We start from the raw sequence: 19577 nt of genomic DNA, 5'->3' as shown, positions 1-19577 counted from the left end.
GCAGTTAGAAACATATTTTTGTCTTTTGGTAATCAGTTGAACAAATCATCAGAACACAATCTCTGCTCGATCTGGCTGCAACAGGAAGCAACAAATAAATATACATGTTAACCTACAAGGACATTGCTTTACTAGATTCCTTCAAGATCTGTGATATCCGGTAAAGTCACGTGATCGTACAAACCTAAGAATGGTTTGAAAGGTTAATTAGTGCCAAATCAGCAGTATTTTTAAAGGGGCTTCAATATCAATACGACCTTAGGTGTTCCACAAGAGCAGACAAAGTATCCATAAAAAGAGTCCATAATTCACCTCTCTGACCTCTAATAATGTGCATGGGACTCTTTGGGGGGATCCATGTATTGATTTGAAATCAGGTGAATGGAGAAAAAGGGCTCTTATTAATGTAACATGGGTGGTTTATTATGCTGAGGACAGGATAATGATCCACCATGCCTGGGCAGTACTGATCAGTTGGTTCTGTGTTTCAGACATATTGATTGACTGCTTTCTGAAGGTATTGACAGCGCAGGTCAGAGAATGAAACATAACTAAGTCTGTTCATCTGTTTGCGAGGAAACTGAATGGCTCCCTGATTCCCACGTTTGTCTTTCCATCTTTCTCTGTATGTATTATCGAGTAATCTTTACCAACTACTGCAATTGATCTTGTAATAAGCAGACCTGGATCTATCTACTACCTGTGAAACTCTTCTGTAAGGAGTGCACTGTCTTATAAGATTCAAATGACATAACTGAATATTTGCATCCACAATATCCCACTCTGTTCTCTTTCATCCTACACAGGTCAGATCAGCTGAGCGGAGACATGCTTCAGAGTCGGAGCTTGTTAAGCTGGAGGAGAAGGTGTTACGGATGGAAGCAGAGCAAGAGGCAGTCCTTACCTCCTTAGGTGAGGAACTAGACGCAGCTTGTTGCAGCCTGGCTAGGAACGGTGAAGACAAACTGCAGGTAACATTATTTTTAATGTTGTTTTGTTTTTGTTGCTGTTGTGTGTGTTTAAAGTTGCATTCAGCAACTACAGGGCAGAGAGGCTTTAAAACACACTCACAGAAACACAACGCTCATATACAACTGGCTTGTTAATGAAGATATTGGCAAACAATTGCATGTTTGCACATCCAGCAGACACAGAGCAACATGAGCATCCCATTGGAATGGTCCAATATTGGTCCAATATTGACTTACTGCTCTGATGGTGGGCCAACTCCTGCACATTTTTTCATTAAGTGCTTAATTATATGGTCAGTAAACTAAATCAGAAGTGAGAAATGAAAACTTTCCATCATAATTGCCAAGATTACCTAGATATTACCTAGAACCCACAGTGACGACAATAAATCAGTCAATCGTCTTGGCATAATGTAAGACGAGGAGAAGCAGCACATTCCCCTATTTGAGAACCTGCAACTATCAAACTTTGATGCTTCTGCATGAAGAGTGACCTGAAGGATTAATCGATTATCAAACTAGATTCATTTCCTGTCAGTCAACTTATCTTTGCAGCTCTGAATCAGATGCATGCAGGCACCCTCATCCTGGCCTACTTATCTTTCATTCGTACTGCACCGAATGCTGTGATGAAGGCTAAGACTAGAGGCTCGTATTGACTACGAAATTATTTAATCTAATAATGAAACTGCTGAAGAAATCTGATATTTATGATTGTCCCTGTGTGTACAAACAGGCTACTACAGTGTGTATTTGAATGATAAGTAGTACAAATTTGCTGTGGTACCTGATGATATCTGTTTACTTACAGATATTACAGTGCTGAAAACTGCTTTCCACAGGACTAATATTCATTCCTGTAATGGTACCAGAATCCAGTTTTGCTCCTTGTTTGTATGTGGTTTGGCTCCTGTACTCATTAGTGGCTTAGCAATTGGACAAAGAAGCCAATTAAAACAAACTTTTCTGTTAGAGTTGTTATTGAATTCACCTTTTCAACTATTGCAGATTTGTTCAAGCAAAGTATAATGTCGTAGAATTTCCATCCAAGTATTGCCATCTGTACAATTTAAATACCTGTGAAAGAACACAGTGTACAGTAAATACATACAATACAACTAGTCTGGTGAATGTTAAATTGTATACTGTACATTAAAGCCTGTTATGTAGTATAAAGTGTCTACAGTACCACTGACGAGCGCTAATATTTCTCACACACACACACACACACACACACACACACACACACACATATGCTTGAAGCTAGTTTTCCTCTGCTGCTCCAGGCTAATGAACCCAGCCAGCTCTTATCTGCTCATATAGATTTCCCAATCTGGTCCAACAGTGCTGCAGGCAGACATGCCAGCCAAAGACTCGCCTCATCTGTAATCTGTCATGTTGAAAAGAAGTCAAACTTGCTAGTGATTGGCCTAATGAGGGGAATCATTAACAGTTAAGGGCTGTATTAAGTTTCAGTTACCTCGTGGCTTTTTTTTCCTTCTTTAAATGCTGTAATGCTTGAATTTGTACAACAGCGTAACGCTGCACTGAAAGTTGATGAAAACTGAATTGGGGTAATGTGCTGTCATACGGTAGATTGGAAGTTTACTGTATGTTGGAAGTTGATAAATGAGTTGGCTGGGAAGATTTTAAATGCTTCCATAGCAACCAAACGTTAAGAACCAACAAGTTAATGTACACATTTCTATGTAGTCTCGAACCTGCACTTTAATGTCAATGTTTGTTTAACAGGGGATTGTTTTTCTTGCTTTAAATGCTAAACCCAGTGGGACCCGTCCTCTTGGGATGCTTCCATGTCCCTCTCTGTCTTCACTCACTTGTGACCTACTTCCTGTCCACACCTTCTTCTTTTGGGCTCAGCTTTATAACCACAGTGTTTGAATCTAGCCTGGAACCTTTGCCAGTTTTGTTCTTTCTCCTCAATCTTTCCTGTCTTCTCCGCTTTAAATAGTTTAATGAAGAGAAGAGTGGTAATTTCTCTTAAAAAAACATATCAAAACATCTCACTTTGTTCCTTTGAGTTGCTTTTAGTCTCTGCATCTCCACCTTTTGCTTCTCTCCAAACTCTACCATCTTTACCGTTTTCTCAAACAAAATGCAACCAAAGACAAGCACTCACAGATTTACTCGTATTCTGAAAGAGACATATAAACCACGCAGTCACACATTTAAATTAGCAGTGGCAGACACTTGGATTCCACAGCTGTGCTGCTGAGAAAATAGTGGCATTTCTTTCGCTTCAACCTCACAGATAGCACTTTCAACTCCCAGCCTACTTGTTCAGTTTTTCAACAGTTTCACCTCCTTTTTGTCTGCCACTGTGCAGAGCTGCCTTTGATGGTTCGGGGAAGAGTAAAGAGTGCGAAAGGCATGTTTTATCCTCCCACGCAGTCACACACTCTGCCGTGCGGTTGTACGCTCCCTGAAACGGGGACCTCTGTACTCCATTGCCGTGCTTTGAGCTGCCGTGGCAACAACTTGGGAAATTCGTTTTGCTTGGATCTGGTTTTGAGTGACAGCTTGAAAAAGTTCAGTGCAGTGATGATGTTGTTTGCCAAGGCACAGGACAGAAAGGGTCCAAAAAGTCCTGCCACCTGCATTCTATGTCTGTTGATCATGCTTAAACTCCTTGCTACAAGGGTGTACTTGAAAAAACGACTAGTTTTTTGTTTACTTTTCTTTTTTTTCTTTTTTTCCAACTATGTAGCAGCATGGTAGTTATTCTTTTTGGGCTGTCTGTTCTTGCCTTACATGTGGCAGGATTTGCACAAAACCCATTGGAAGGGTTGGCTTTGGGGCAAAGTATCAATTATTTATCTCACTGTTCCACAGGAACATCTGACTTTCAACAGATGCATGTTAACACTAAAGCATTTTCAGCCACGTTATCAATGTGCCTTTAAGGGATGGCAATGTCAGTTTATCCAGTTTGTTCCGTTCAGCCTGAAATATCTCTCAAATATCTGATATATTGCAATGAAACTTGGTATATAGATTCAAAGTTTTCAGAGGTCCCAGATGATGAATTATAATGACTTAGAAGATCCCTTGACTTTTCCTCTAGCACAGGGTTATCAAATATACAGCCTGCAGGCCTGCCAAAAGGTCCATTCTGGCTCACCTGATGACTTTGCAAAATGTGAAAATTGCAGAGTCAGAAGTCATTAATTCCAAGTTTTCAATACAATGCACTGCTATTCCTGATTTGTCCAAAAAAAGCAAACTATTCTGTTGTCCAAAATACATGTGACTAAACATTTTGTGTATGGAGACAAACCCTCCATTACTGGCTGAAGCAGAGAGAGCAGAGGGGCATGCATGGACAGGCTTTTTTTTTTTTTCCTGTATTGGATAAATCCGACACTTTTGGCTGTCCCGGAGGCTCAGTGGTCTTTTGTTGAATGTCACTCACCCTTATTTCTCCATGTTTCCTGTCTGTATGTACACTATTTTATTTATTTATATATATATATAAACAGGCAATAAAAAAAGACTGCTCAAGTTTTTGCAAAACTTGGTGCAGTGCAAAAGGTAAAGTGCAACCTTAATGGCATCTGTACTGACAGAAACCTGATTGGCTGCATCACGTTACAGAATAAACTAAAGTAATTAAAAGTGTCTAGAATTATAACGGGCATATCTAATGTTCCATTTCAGGTACTGGCGTGCACGTGTGCTTATTTCCTCGTGTGAAACAAGCGGATAATGAAGCATAGACAGGATTATTAACCTTTGGTGAAAACTTATTATTATATTTCAAAAGTTGTGTTGTGTTGGCGGAGGTGTGCCCTCAACTGAGTGCCATCAAGTTATGTGACTGTGTTTCAGTCTATCTGAGTGCCCTTTTGTCTTTAGAGTGTGTTCTCTGTATCTGTGTGTGTCTCTGTGTGTCAGCAGTCATTAAGAGTTGGAAGACAGTCAGTTTGTATTGCTGATGCTGACAAGCTTGTCTGGAAAGGATGGTACATACTCCCTGAGCTCATTTTTATGACACGCATACAACGTTTGTGTGTAGGTGTGTGTGCATACACCAGTGCGTGTGTAGTGTCATAGGCTGTTTAACACACACGAACGCCAATTTAAGTTGGCAGAAGGGTTTGACAGGAGGCTGTTCTTCTGATTTTTATCCTGTTGTTTGTCCATCCACACTTTAAATCATGTTTTTTTTATTTTCCCTACACTGTGTCTCATTTATTTTTGTCCGTGAAATCGCCACTATAAGATCTCTTTGCACTCTTTTTATTAATGCGTGCAAACAAATGCAGCACAGCTCATGTATTGCAATAACCTCTGTTTTTCTTTTAACAGGCAATCTCCCAGAAACCCGGATTAGTGAAAGACCCCCATCGTTGGCTAGCTGAGACAAAGGTATGATGATTACACGCAGTAGTGATGCTTTTCTTAGAAGGAATTTTTCAAACTAATCATTTACATAATTGAGATAAAAAGCATGTGACAGTCACCATGAACCATGAACCATGAACCATGAACGTCATGCTTATATGGTGGTGTGTATATATATATATAATGAATGATTTGGTCCCTGGAAATGTAAAAGTATTGCACCAAACACATGTTGTACTTTTGCACATTTAAAACCAACATTTGCCGTAGTATAACCTCTCCGAAAATATGATTTATTGTTGGAGAAACCACTTTTCACAGCTGAGCACTGATGTGTGGTGAGAGTCAGCAGCGATCATAATGAAACTGTGAAGTTCAGGGATTTGTGACAGAATGTGTTTCCATAATAATCATAAGGTCAAGGACAATAGTACATTATTTTACTTGTTCCTGTATTCCTCTAAGCCAGCATCATGGTGCAACACGATGTTCTGCTTTTGTGAGGTTCATTTAAGTGATAAAATTCTAAGATGCAGTTTTTATTTCATGCGTTGACTTCTTGCTGTTACCTTTTTCTTTAGTCTTTATTATTTAATACTTGCCTCCTGGCTTCTTTCCAAAATCCGTTCCTGTTTAATATTGCAATGGTGTGCAGTATAAAAGAAACATGTAATTATGGCTGTGGCGGTGATGCATGATACTGTGTTAAAATGTGTTTGCACAATTCATAGTGTTTATCACTATAATGTATATCCCCTGTTAGAACACTTTCAGAGAAGTGTGCATTTACAAGAACAAACCACTAGAGAACACAAAAGATAATTAGCTCCCTTGTTAGCAGTTTATTTCAGTGAGATCTAGGAATGATTTACAGGCTTATAAAGCGCAGTTAAAATTCTCGTTTAACCAATCATTTTGCATGCCTGTAACAACCCTTCGAATGAAGCGTACATTTATTTCCATTACCTATTGCATTGACAGTGCGCTCCACACTCTGACTGGGCCACTGTGATTTCTCTGAGCTTTAATCATGCTCATTTTGGCTGTGCTCCTTTCTGAAACGATTCTGCAAATGACAACATAATAATGCCTATATTTTGTGTTCAGAGAGATTCAAGAGAATTGTAAACAGCTTGGGCAGTGCTGGAGTAAAAAGCCTTTTATACAATAGAGAAATTAATAAGATGTCATTTCTTTCTGAAAGGATTCGGCTTTCCGGGGGAAAACATGATTCCCCTGTGATTTTCTTTTACAGACACTTTCGGTAACTTAATTAAGTTCCTATGTGATGTCCTTTGCATTAATTAGTGTGCAGACTTCTAGCAGTGCTGTATGTGTGATTATATAAATGGTAACGGTCTGAAATGCAGGGTATCAAGATAAGGCCTTTAAAGACCTGCTGGGAATTAGTAAAATTACAGTAAAATGACCCCCTACTACCCCCTTCAGTTTGCACTATAAGAGACAAAAAACCCATCTTAATCTTACCGAAAACAATCATGCTTTAATTGTGTATATATTTAACCAACCAGACCAAGCTACGCTGGCTTTGTGAGGAGGTGCGTGACTGCAGCACCAGAGAACAGCGCCTAAGGAAGCAGCATCAACAGACCAGGGATCAGCTTAAGGGGCTCAGGCAGAGCCGGGACTCAGAGCAGACTGCTCTCCTGCAGCGCCTGGACCAACAGGAGAAGCTGCTGCACTCCCTCAGCACTGAAAAGAGAGGTACACCCAACACTGTTTAATTTTAATTAGAAAAATACTGTCATGTTGATTTCACTCACACTTAGGAATCAAGGGAAAACACAGGCAGAGCTTTTTGTGGGTTTTCCTTTCACTTAAGTAGTGATACTTACACCATCAAAGCATGCCAGTGAGTCATATACGCACTCAATATAACATGTCACACAGCATCACGTGTGACTAATTGGGCTGTGTGTTCTTTATTAGGCAGCTAATACTTGATTTAAAAAAAGCATAATGTGTTGGACTTGAAAGCCTTCGGTTGTCCATGTCTGTTGAATTTCCGACAGTGAAACGCCATGAATATTTACCTCCGCAAGCTCTTAATGAAAATATAGTTAGTCCTTAACTGTTGGACCAATAGTCCTTTTGATTGATGCAGGCTAGTCAGACACTGACTTCCTGTTTTCGTCCTTTCTCATTTATATTTAATCACCCAGTAAAAGCAGTAAGTAATGCCATATCTGCATATACTGAGTGTTTATTCACCAAGTGGTTCTTGTGTGTCGTGTTTAGAATGGATGCTTGTTAAAATGGCTGGCTGTGCCTGTGTATTTGATGCGTTCCTGTTTAGTCTGTGCACACAGGCCCATCTGTTGATGACTGCAAATGTTTGAGAGAGCATCTTAATGTGTGTGAACTTTAAGACTTCTATGGGGAATGGACTTGTTTTTTCCCCTTTCCAAGTCCCATTCTTGACTGAATTTCTCCCCTAATGAGCTGTAACTGCCAGAGGAAGAGCAACTTGTTTTTAGTGCATAATCTGAACAATGCAGGGAAATGGGCCTAATTTGTGTTTCATTAACAGAGAGAAAGAGAGTTAAAAGACCCAGTGAGGCCGTAAAGAGAAGGATAGGTAGAAATGTACAGAGGAGAAGCAAGACCTGTACACAGAAACTATCTACTGTAATTTCACTCTGTTTTTTGGCTTTAACAGTAGCATTGCAGCATTCAGATAAGCCATCTGATGATCCAGCCTCATCTCCAGACCCTCTGTGGAAACACCGCTCACTCTCTCTTTAGACCCAGTCAGCCATTTAACAGAAGTAGCCTTGTCGGCCTTCACTGCACTGCAGCCAGAAGCACTGATACGATCTCTTCAGTAATTATACCAAAGACTAATCTGCGTGTCACAACAGCTACAGGATCTGCTTATTTGAATCGAAGGCGTGCAAATTAAGATTTTATCAACTGTGCTTTGAATATGGCTTCTCAGTAATGTTGTTGCACAGTCGCTTGCTTGTTGTGATTATTGCCGAGCAAGACAAGACATACAAATCCCCACCATGCATAAATACGTACATTATGATGTCTGCCCACGACGTGACGCATTTGCAGCAACACACTCTACCACACTGTGGTAAATACTAATTATATTTAATTTCACCTGTCTCCGTCACAAGTCTCGTCTTTTTGTCTGCCATTTAATATTCTCTGATAATATTATTATTATCTGTCTGGAAATTGCGTTCTTATGAGATTTACAGTATTTTCCTTATAACAACTGCTTCTCCCAGCAGATTAACTATTAATGCCAACACTCTGCAGATGTACTGTGTGATATACAGTAATTGTCTCTGAGTGAATTTATTAGTGTCAGATTGCAGTTGCAGTCTGTGTACTTTACTTCAGAGATTTAATCACTTGCACACTTCTCTCTATTGGCCTTCCCCTTTTAGAACAAGTCTTCACAGCATGTATAACAGTAGTTGGGTGTGAGTCAGAAACACCAATAGCCAGAAATAGTGTTTGGGTAAGCATTTAAGTCAACTGTGTTGGCCAGTCTAGTCAGATGTATGTGTGTTTACATGCACACGTGCTCCACGAGGTCGAGATTCAGTCATCCCCAGCTAATTGGATATTGAACTTGGAACACCCTATGAGAAATGGGTCCAATGGAAGAAATGAAGGAACCCCAGTAATAAATTTGCAGGCATACAGTATTTTTATACACTGCAAGGTTGTATGCTTTCAGAAGTGGACTTGTATTCATATTGTGCCTTACTGATCACTCAAAGCCCTTTGTACAACATTTGTCACATTCACCCATTCAAACACACATTCATACACTGAAGGCAGAGTTTGTCATGCAAGGTGCCAGCTGCACATAAGGAGCGATACAGCACTTTCTATCTAAAGCCCTCACACTGACCGGGAGCTGGGAATCGAACCACCGTCATAACGTAACATCAGTATGTTACTGTGTCAGTCGAGAGCTTCTCACATTGTTTCTGATTCTCAGTTCTTGTTGAAGCCAATAACGGTGACACAGTTTAAAAAAAACAATATAAATAAACAAAAAACAACTTATCTAATGTCAACCCTAAACTTGGAAGAATAAATACTAGTTATTGAAAAAACACTTTATGTTTAGATTTCCTAATGTTTAATAACAATAAATGTATTTAAACAAACCAAATTTGCTCGACATAATTCCAAGCAGAGTAAACTTTAAGTATTGTGGCATTTGCTTAATAAAATTCTATTGCTAAATGGAATCAGCCATTCCTCTAAATGAACACCTCATTAAACAAACGAGCAGTGATTGTAATTAAAAATAATTTGGCGTTGCAATCAACAACAAACAGAAGCAGAGTTTGTCTTTCCCCCACCTGTTTGGGTAAAAATGATCTACTAGCAGCAAACTGTGTTTGAAACAGTGTAACATAATGGAGTTAGGAACATTCACCACATGATGAAAACACTGTTTTTTTCCTTTCTGATATGCTGGGAGGTTCAGTGTTTCTACCTTTCAATGCCTCATCAGTTAAAACTGATCATTGTCGGATGTGGGTGTTATATAGAGCCTGACCAATACTGGATTTTTGGGACAGATGACATAACAACATATGTATAATATATCAGTCAGTATCCTTCATAAGTATATACATACTATATAAATAAAGAAATTGGTGGTTCTGAACAAATCTAATTCAGGAATCTAATCATTGTGAATAATTGTACATAAGAAAAGAATAAAATTTGGGTTAAATTATTATTATCATTATTAAAGAATCTTTTTCTGCATTATGTCCTTTTAAATATAAGTCCTGATCCCATACACATAAATGGCTTAAGGTTACTCTTTAGTTTATGGTTCCATAAATTCATAATTCCACAAATTCATAGTTTCCACAAAATAATCGTCAATTCTTGGTAAAATAGAGACGTGTAATTGGTACACTCCCAGTAAATTGGTAGCTTACTGTATTAATGGACCACAGCAGGTCAACTGAACGTGCAAAAGAGCAGCCTAACATTAGTTCTGGCAGAACACTCACTTTGGACATGACTATTCCAGTTATATTACATATTCAACAGGTTTAGCATACCCATGATAACCTCTTATAGTCTTTTCTCACTTTTATTACTGATTTGACTTTTGTGGCAACATTGTTTGCTGCCACAGCTCCACCAACTACCCAGACTACTACTTATTTAGTACATATATTTGTTAAGTTTTTGGTTAGATTTAACTAATATCAAATGTTCATGTGTGTCTTTGTTAAGTCAGGGTTCTTTGAGAGCTTCCTTTAAACTTTAAACTATTTTCCAAGTAGCTGGTACCAAATTACATTTTTATTTCCAGTGTTCTAAAAGAAATCCATCTGAAATGCATTGCAAAATATGAATTCATACAAATAAAGTCAACCGTACCAGCTGTAGATGGAGAATAAAGTCAACATGCCTTCACTGATTTGCCAATACTCCTAGTCTGTAGTGCAATCTCAACTCATCTCATCGACTGCAACATTTCTTTCAGAGCTGCTGGAGAGGAGTCGAAGGAAGGAGGAAGAAATGAGGAGCCTTCAGGTTAGCATCATACGTCTTTATTAATCCTTGTCTCTTGGTCTGTTCATGTGTGACTATTACTCTGCACCATGAATAGTAGATTTTTAATATCCAGCTGGCCTAATTTCAACCACATTGCCAAAAAGAGACAGCTGGTACTATTTTTTTGTTTATACACCACATTGCCCCCAAATTCTCTTCCTGTTTTGTGTATCTGTTGCTTTTGCTTTGAGTAACTGCTGGGCTTTAGTCATCTGAGATCTGTGATGCAGTGCTACAGACATTAGTACACAGCCATGGGCCTGACAGACTCCTTGTAGCCTTGCTTGGACAGGTAGCTAATTACTGCAGACACGAGGCCTTGGAGTTTAAAAGCCACCAGAGGCCTTGTTTCTGTCTTTCATTGCCACAGCATCTACACTTGGCAGGCCACCAACTCACCTAGTCTGGATTGGACTGGCCCCCAGCACCTCACCGGCCCTTTGCTCGCTTTTAAACAGCGAAACACATGCTCCCCCGCACACAAAAATGTCTGCTAAGCATTTGTTCTTTTTCAAAACACGCACGTGTTTGTGTTGGATACCGGGGTCCCATCTGTGGCACCTGCCACAGCTCGTGTGCAATTAATCAGCCCTCTCAGACACAGCCGAGCTTTTAATTATGAAGGATGAGAAGAGAGAGATGTAGAGAGAAAAGATGGATAGACTGAGGGACGTAGGCGAGTAAGAAGTTAGGGGGTGGTGGGCTGAGGAAAAAGAAAGTACCCTTGTTACAAACCATCAACACGTTACAGGCAGAGGGGGAGGCAGACGGTTGGGAGGGAGAGCAGGTGTGCGTTTGAGTGGCAGATAAGAGGCATAGCATCACTTATGCATCGTTAGAGAGGGAACATCAGTCAGGAGCTGGATGAGCAGCAAGAGCTGTGTGTGTGTGTGTGTGTGTGTGTGTCTGTGTGTGTGTGTCTGTGTGTGTGTCTGTGTGTGTGTCTGTGTGTGTGTCTATGTGTGTGTGTCTGTGTGTGTGTGTGTGTGTGTGTGTGTGTGTGTGTGTTAAGAAGCCTGTTGTGTGCTACCGATTCTCTGTAGCCCCCTGCATTTCCCTCCCTTGTTACCTATTTGTTGGAACACTCTATTCCTCTCCTCTGTCACTATTCTCCCACACACACTGGGTTCCTCTCTGCTCATCTACCATTTTGGGCAGTTACCTGGACCCTCTGGGCTTGTTTTGTTAGTTTAAACCTTGATTTGATGTGGGGTTTTACTTTTTATTACAGTATTACTCGCATCTCTTTTATTACTCTTACACACACACATTAATATTATTTATTTTATTATATAATATTGTTTGTGTGTCTTTGCAGGACCGTGTATTGGATCTGGAGATGGTAAGGGTTGTTTTCTTTAATCAAAGTAATGAATATATTTGAAGAATATGTATATTCAGGTTTAGAAAAGTCATGTTGAGGTGACAATACAGTACTGACCTCACCATCCACACTGTTCACCACTAAAGTCCTTAATCAGCTATCAGATGTCAATACAAAATTACTTAGCCCTACTGAAAGGTTATATTGACCAAAGCACTTTTTACTCTCATGAGGGGAAAAAAAATAGATGAAGCTGTCTAACGCACGCCGTCTATCCATCACAATTATGCGCCGCACTTGGACACTTCAACCTTCAATTAGCTGTCGTGAGAAAGAAGAGAAAATACCCCGGACTTCAAGTCAAACAATTTCTGCTCATCACTACAACACAGCGGCAGGATCTATCGACGCGTCCTCCTCTCAACCCGGGCGTTGGGGATCAACCAGAAGTCTCACTAGTATGGCAGTGTGCCATTCAGTGTAGCAGTCAGCGTGATGCTTTGTAAGAACCAGCTCTTTTCAAGCTTAAATGTTCCATGCTAATTGGCTATTCAAACATACAGTGGCGGGATGAATAGAACGTGGCTAGAGTAGTTACTGAATCGATGATTACAGAGGGTGGTACAACAAAAGTCCTCAATTAGCTTTTGAATTGAGCAAGCAGTATGCCATCATGTCTTACCACGTAGGCTTGAGAACAGCATTCATTTGATACTACAGCAGATGGAAAAATAATAGAATCCATCAGAAATACCGATACAGGAATATCGATTGGAAGCAGAAAACAAACACCTATACTGCCCACAGATGTTGTTAGATGAGTTGTATGTTAAAGGAAAAATAAAAGTGAAACACCCAACTAAAAATCAATATACACTTCATCAATAAATGCTAACACTGCTCCTGCTGGCGAAGCTTCAGCACTAGGAACAGCATAACACACAGTGTTGTATTTAAAGTGGTCATACACAAACATTCAGTGTTTCACAGGAAAACAATAAACATGTTTCCTTCCTTGTAAAACAGCATATTTGAACCATTGAAATATATTTTTACAGTAATCATGCAACCTGCTGTAATGACCTCCACCATTGTGGAAAGAGTGTCTGAGCTAGTAAAGTAATATATTTGCTGATCTGTACACGGTCTAAATATAGGTTTGTTGTGCATGTGTGATTGCTTATCATACAAAAGGGACACAATATATCCGCAGAGTCTAATATTTCACATTCTGTTTTGTCATGTGGGATAACATAAATAATACATAACAGTCCTAACAGCATCAGCTATGTACCCTTATTATCTCTGCGCACACAAAGGCAACAGTAGCAGTTAAAGCCCACGGACAGCTGATCCAGCTGTGCAGCCATCATCAGTAATCATCACTTCAGGTGACCCTTGACTGGAACCAACATCTAATTTCACTAAATGTGTGTTTCATCGATTATTCCATCCTCGCTTCTCTTTCTTTTATCTTTTCCTCGCTCTTAAATGAGAAGAGCTGAAAAACGAGGAAAAGACACATGAGGAGAAGGGGAGGCAATTAAGGGAATTGGGACGTAGCCACAGTGTTTACCAGTGGACAATTCTCCATTTACTGTTTAGTTGTTGCATTGTAGTCCTTTATGCTTGTCCCTTTGTCCCTCCTTACTTGTTTTTTCTTTTTTAAATTATAAGCAGAAGACATTTATAGACAATACTTACACTAAACTGTGAGCTACAGTCATTTATTTTAGTGCAATCACAGATACCTTATTGATTTCTCAGTTAAATCTTAATCTTACAGTCATGTTTGTACTTGTTACACATTTAAATGTCTGGAGTTAAATGGCTAAATATGAATGTCAGACAAACCAAGAAACTAATATTGCTATGTAAATAAACTCATTTTGTGTGTGCGGTTTTTCCAGAACACAAGAGTAGCCCTGGACCACCTGGAGGCGATTCCAGAGAAACAGTGTCTCATGGAGAACTTCAAAGATTTAGAGGTGGGTTCACAAACTCATTACAAGTTTTAATTGTTGTCATTAGATACAGAGGTTAACATCCAACCACAGGTGCAGTAAAACAATAATACACATCAAATAATAACCCTGCAGAAAAACCACAAAGGGAATAGTCTTGTATCAGTTTATTATTGTCACATTTATCAAGTTAATCAATGTTGTGTATTCATTTCACTCTTGTTCTTCTACTCTGTCAGGCTGAGCCTTTTGTCCTTTTAGCTCCATTTAGTGTGGTTGGTTCTGATGACACTGCCTCCATTTTGTGCCTTCAGGACTCACAACGGCAGAGGGAGATGGTAGAGCAGCGCTACACCAAATACAAAGAGATCGTCTGGGACCTGCAGCACCAGCTGGACGAGTCCAGGCGCAGAATCCAAGAGTACAGAGTACGACACAGTCACACAGACAGATGCAATCCTGTACACTATAAAAAAGAGCTTTATAATGCCTTACAAGAGCTCGTACTCCCAAACAACCCACACCTGTTCTATTTCGGTCACTAATTGTGCTGCGTTGTTCAAACAGCAGCGGTTTGGATAAGGATAGCCTGACTTTGAGAGTCATTTATGGGGCTAGCTCGCCCACACCGGTGCCTATGTGTGCACTGCACCTAATTTGCAACTTGTATGAATAAATGAATAATTTCTCATGCTGGTAATGCATCATGGATGGACAGAGTGGGATGAGTTTGAGCAATGGCACAAACGTACACTCAAACAAAACCTGACTTTGAGCAGTCACTGTTCATTTCCACAGTCATCTTCTAGCTATAAAGGCATCAAGGGACCCATCAAGACATCATTGTTGACGTCTGATTGTCATCAGCAGTTTGCAACCGCCCCTAAACAGCCATACCCTCACTTTGTAAATGGTTTTAATTTGCCAGATTACCCCGCTGGTTTGCCAAATGACTCCCATGTTGAGCGATAAGTGGCGTTTGCATTAGTTTAATAGCTGCTGCCCACTCGAGGTTTGTTTAAGGAAAATGGATGGATGGAATGTCCTTACAAGACTTCCATCTTGATCAGAGGCAGCAATGCCAATAACAACAAACAGCGTCTGCACTAAATGTATTAGTGTCTCTTTGCTTGGAACACCAACTTCTAAAGCTCTTTTCAGACAGGACGTCTGTAATGCGGATGATCTATACACACAGGATGAAATAAATCTGTGATACAAGTCAAACTTAAATAGACAGCTGTGACTTGTCGGGCCTTGCAACAGAATCACAAAATATTAAGAGATATCTGTTCAGGCTTTTGCCTGCGTGTTTACAGGCAAATAAATGTCTGTAAAAGAAGCTTTTATTATACACGGGTGACTTCCACAGTCCACAGAGGGTCTCAAATCACTCACACCCAAACAGAATATTTGATCATTTTGTCGAGCACTTGGGATGTCCAAACAGCCAGATCTGCCTACAACTCTCACTTCACGGCGCTTTGAAGTTTAGTGTAGTCAGTGTGCTCTGTAAAGTGTGTTATTGTAAGATGCATACAGAGCTGATCACACTTTTGGTTGCACTGTGAACTAGTCGTGTTAGGAAAATGGTTAAAGAGAATCTCTGGTCTGAAGACCAAGAGACAGATTTAATCTATCAGAGCTGTTATTGGATGGATTTTAATTCAATTAGTTCCATCTCTCACTCGTGCTGGTTCATTTAGTTTCAGGGCTCTAACTAAACGTCTTTTTCCACCACCAGGAAAAGGTCAGCAATCCCAATTATAAATAGTCTGTTTTTCTACAATAAAATCATTTCAACGATTAAAAGTAATACGTGGCATAAATTAAATAGTCTGCCATCTAAATTATTAAATCATGATTTAGCTTGCATTTTATTAGAGTAAAACATTTGTTACATATTGTTTTTTTTTATTCAGCGATTTGTAAAATCAGGGTTTTTTTTGTAACATCTAAACATTTTTGGAAACACTGAGTGTGTCTGCGTGAAGGCCATGTGTCTGCCATACTCCGATGTGAGCAGGTTATGTAACCTTAAAGTAATTCACACTTCTGACATCCCTCACTCTGAGATATATTGTCTCTGTTTCTTCCACGGTACGTTTTGTGGTTTGGGCACTAGTGACACCAGAAAGTGCAAAATCCCACCACCGCCTTCTAACAGCTTGACAGCCACGACAGACACACACTCACATGGACATCTAAAAGTGGTGCGCCTGACAGCAGTGTCGCTGTTGTGTTTTATTTTTAGGCTGGGTCTACCTTCCATCCCGTAACCGTCCTAAATTTTATTTTGTAGCGTACCTGATCAATTTTTGGTCCCCTAATTTGGATCTCTGTAATTTGTTGAATGTCATGAGTTGAATGCCATCAGGCAACTGAAGATGGCAATTACCAGTGCTACTGTCCATATGCACTCTCCCACTCTCAACCACCCACACCAGCACTCTGTTTCTCTTTGTCCTCTCTCTGTCTTTTTTGGGAGTCAGTTAAATGATGTTTCAACGTCAGCATGACTGAATTCATTTTAATCCCAAGAAGCAACACCAGGTCACCAAAGCCGGGCAGCCAGCGGCTTTTGTCCCTGGCTGGGTTGAACTTAGACACAGCAGCAGCAACATGCTTAACATTCACCATCTTAAACCACATTTCCATCATGACTACTGCCTCTTTTTTGGTTTTCAATTATGGATACCTGGTACTTTTTGTATCGGCTCGGTCGAGGTTCCAAGTGAGCTTGGATGATACTAAAAGGTGACGTGAAAACAATGCAGACTGATCGTGCGACACACGACATCCTGCACAAACCCTGTATCCCAACTAACATCAGTATTTTTTTTAAACTTCTTTTACTTCACTCACTAAAACAGCAAACCCGCTGTGATCAACAGATGAGGTGCAGATGTATCAAGAACACAATCCGTTTGTATCCACCCACACTGATGGGGTACTATCCAAAGCACCCCATCTGTATGTAGCATATAGCCGAGATTAGAGCATCCCAACGTTCCAGTGATGATGGTGCTGGATGAAGAGTTAGTTCATGTCCTAAAGAGGACATGAATGTCTGTAACAAATTTCATTTCCATCCAATAGTTGAGACTTTTTTTTACTTAAAGCTACAAATGTTATTTTTATGATGGCGTTAGAGGAAAACTCACACTAGAGGATCACCAAAGTCATCACGAGACATAGTCTGCGAATCATGAATGTACAAAATTTTCTGTCAGTTCATCTCGTAGATGTTGAAATAGTTAATTGAATACACTTTTAGTTTGGTGCCATACAGTCATTAGACTTCATCCTGTGGGACAAAATCCATCCAATAACTTTTGTTTCACTTTGACTTTGAGTCTGTACATGCAGAATCTGAGTCATCCCACAATAGCCAAACTTGTTTTGATTTGGGTGTACACTGGCACTGCCCTCAGGCTATGCCCACTACTGCTAAAGATCTAAGAATAACCGCATTTTATTTCCCCTTTTTCACACATTTGGTGGTGGCATGTACGGCCCCACAGCGCTGCTCACTGTGCCCTCCTGTCTTCCAGGATGAGAAGCTGGACGCCACATCCAGGAGCCTGAAACTGGCTGCTCTTTCTTCCTCCATCAAAGGCCCCAGCACATTTCTTAGCAGCCCATTGAGATCTGACACACTGTGTGAGTATTTATATACTAGAGCTACAAAACCCGAGCTTTGACAGCTTATCTGTCGGCCGCTTTGATGGTAGTAATGTTTTTTTTTTTGTTTTTGTTTTTTTTCCCCTCTGCATCTCTGCAACGATGGATAATTTAAAAATGTGTACCAGTCTTTTCAAATGTTTCTGCTGCAACATCACAGATCTGCACGATGGTGGTTATTTTGCAAGACTATAATGATTATGAATTGTCTTTTAATAACATTTTTATCATACTTCCATCTTAAGTCTGCTTAGTCTTAATGTCTTAATGTTCAGTCAAAGTGGGTGTGCTTAGGAAAAGAGATGCTGTAACTGATTTGTTTCTCAATTCCGCATCAAGTTGTGACTATACCTGATGAATTTCACTTTTCCATTCATTATTTCAACATGGCACCCAGACCTCAAACTCCATCAATGCTCTGGTGTGTATGTCTGTATCATTGCCAATGGCTCATTGCCAGAATCACTTGTAGCTCTTTCCTAAGCTGCTTACAGATATTTGGCACAGTATGAGAGCGGCGTATTATCTATGGCTTTGTGTCCAAGAGTTATGGTGGTCAAAACACATGTATGGTTATTCTTCTTCTTTCCTCCCTTCCTCTGCTGCAGCTCCTCACAAACGACTGACCAGTTCAGACTTGGATGACTCGATGGTCAACGGGGCCAAACCCCTCTCAGATTAACCCGACCTCAAGTGAACCTTTATCTGTATCCCTGCAACTGAAACACACGGTGCTTACAGCCGATTCTACCTGCCCGCTGCTCATCCAGAACAAAGAACAACCTGACTGTACCAGGAGGCCTTACACTTAACACTAATCCTCCTCGACTACCTTGGCCAGGCAATCACTGAAAGTGCTCAAGAGCAGGAGGGTGAGACCGAGATTTCACCACAAACTTCAACCAAAACTTTGGAGGAGGAGAAAGAAGTTTGGACACTGTAAAGAAGGATGTACTGTAAAGTGTTTAGATGTTATTTATAAGAACCTGAATGTATTTAATGGGTTTGAACCAAACTATTTTCACTGTTACATTTCCTGCTATTTGAACTGCTGAACAGCTGATTTAAATATTGTTGTTCCGCTCTGTACTCTTATTATAATGCATTTGAAATGATTTGGTATAACTCTACTGGTGCCTTTGGAACAATATGCAGTTTTGTTTTTATACCGTCATCCTGTGTCGTCCTCATCATGATAATGTGACAAATCTTTTTATGTATTGACTGGTTTTCTTTGACTTTCTATTTTTTGTTTCATATGTTTATAATTGTAAAAACAAACAAGCACAAATAGATGTCTATTTTTTATGAAACGCAAAGGAAGTGTATGCACTATGAATAAATCCCTCTGCATCTGAATGTCTGGTTTTATAAGCACACTTGATGTCCCCTTCGTTTAAGAGTATAAAGTGTTTGCTTTGCAGAGACTTCCGCTACTCCCACCGGTATATCTTTTGCTTTTTGCGAAAATTCTTCATCGGAGAGAACAACCTAAAGCCACATGAGAGAAATATGTCCTCTTTTAATTTACCGCTCAACTTCAAAGGCGTAAACAGTACAACAGTACCTGCTGTGCAGACATTTATACAAGTTATACATAATCTTATTTGAGCATGTTTCGAGACTGTGCAGTACTTAGGAAAGGTACTGAAAGGCAGTGTACAGTCTGAAATCCAACAAAACACTCTTAAA

The 19577-nt window shown here is 39.9% G+C and overlaps 1 protein-coding gene across 3 annotated transcripts in view; it reads left to right on the top strand.

Annotated features, from left to right (window-relative positions):
* cep128 (centrosomal protein 128) overlaps positions 1-19244 on the top strand; it is a 36959-nt gene extending 17715 nt beyond the window's left edge. For all 3 annotated transcript variants that reach the window (XM_019270458.2, XM_027284352.1, XM_010756959.3), the window contains 9 exons: positions 807-971; positions 5301-5360; positions 6869-7061; positions 10843-10892; positions 12232-12255; positions 14148-14225; positions 14516-14629; positions 17756-17864; positions 18494-19244. In XM_019270458.2, the coding sequence (XP_019126003.2) occupies positions 807-971; positions 5301-5360; positions 6869-7061; positions 10843-10892; positions 12232-12255; positions 14148-14225; positions 14516-14629; positions 17756-17864; positions 18494-18567 (867 nt within the window). In that variant the 3' untranslated portion in view covers positions 18568-19244. The remainder of the gene's footprint in view (positions 1-806; positions 972-5300; positions 5361-6868; positions 7062-10842; positions 10893-12231; positions 12256-14147; positions 14226-14515; positions 14630-17755; positions 17865-18493) is intronic.
* The last annotated feature ends 333 nt before the right edge of the window (positions 19245-19577 follow it).

This window comes from Larimichthys crocea, chromosome XI (assembly GCF_000972845.2).
Source record: "Larimichthys crocea isolate SSNF chromosome XI, L_crocea_2.0, whole genome shotgun sequence".
NCBI classification, from domain to species: Eukaryota; Metazoa; Chordata; class Actinopteri; family Sciaenidae; genus Larimichthys; species Larimichthys crocea.
This window is presented reverse-complemented; position numbering and strand designations above follow the sequence as displayed.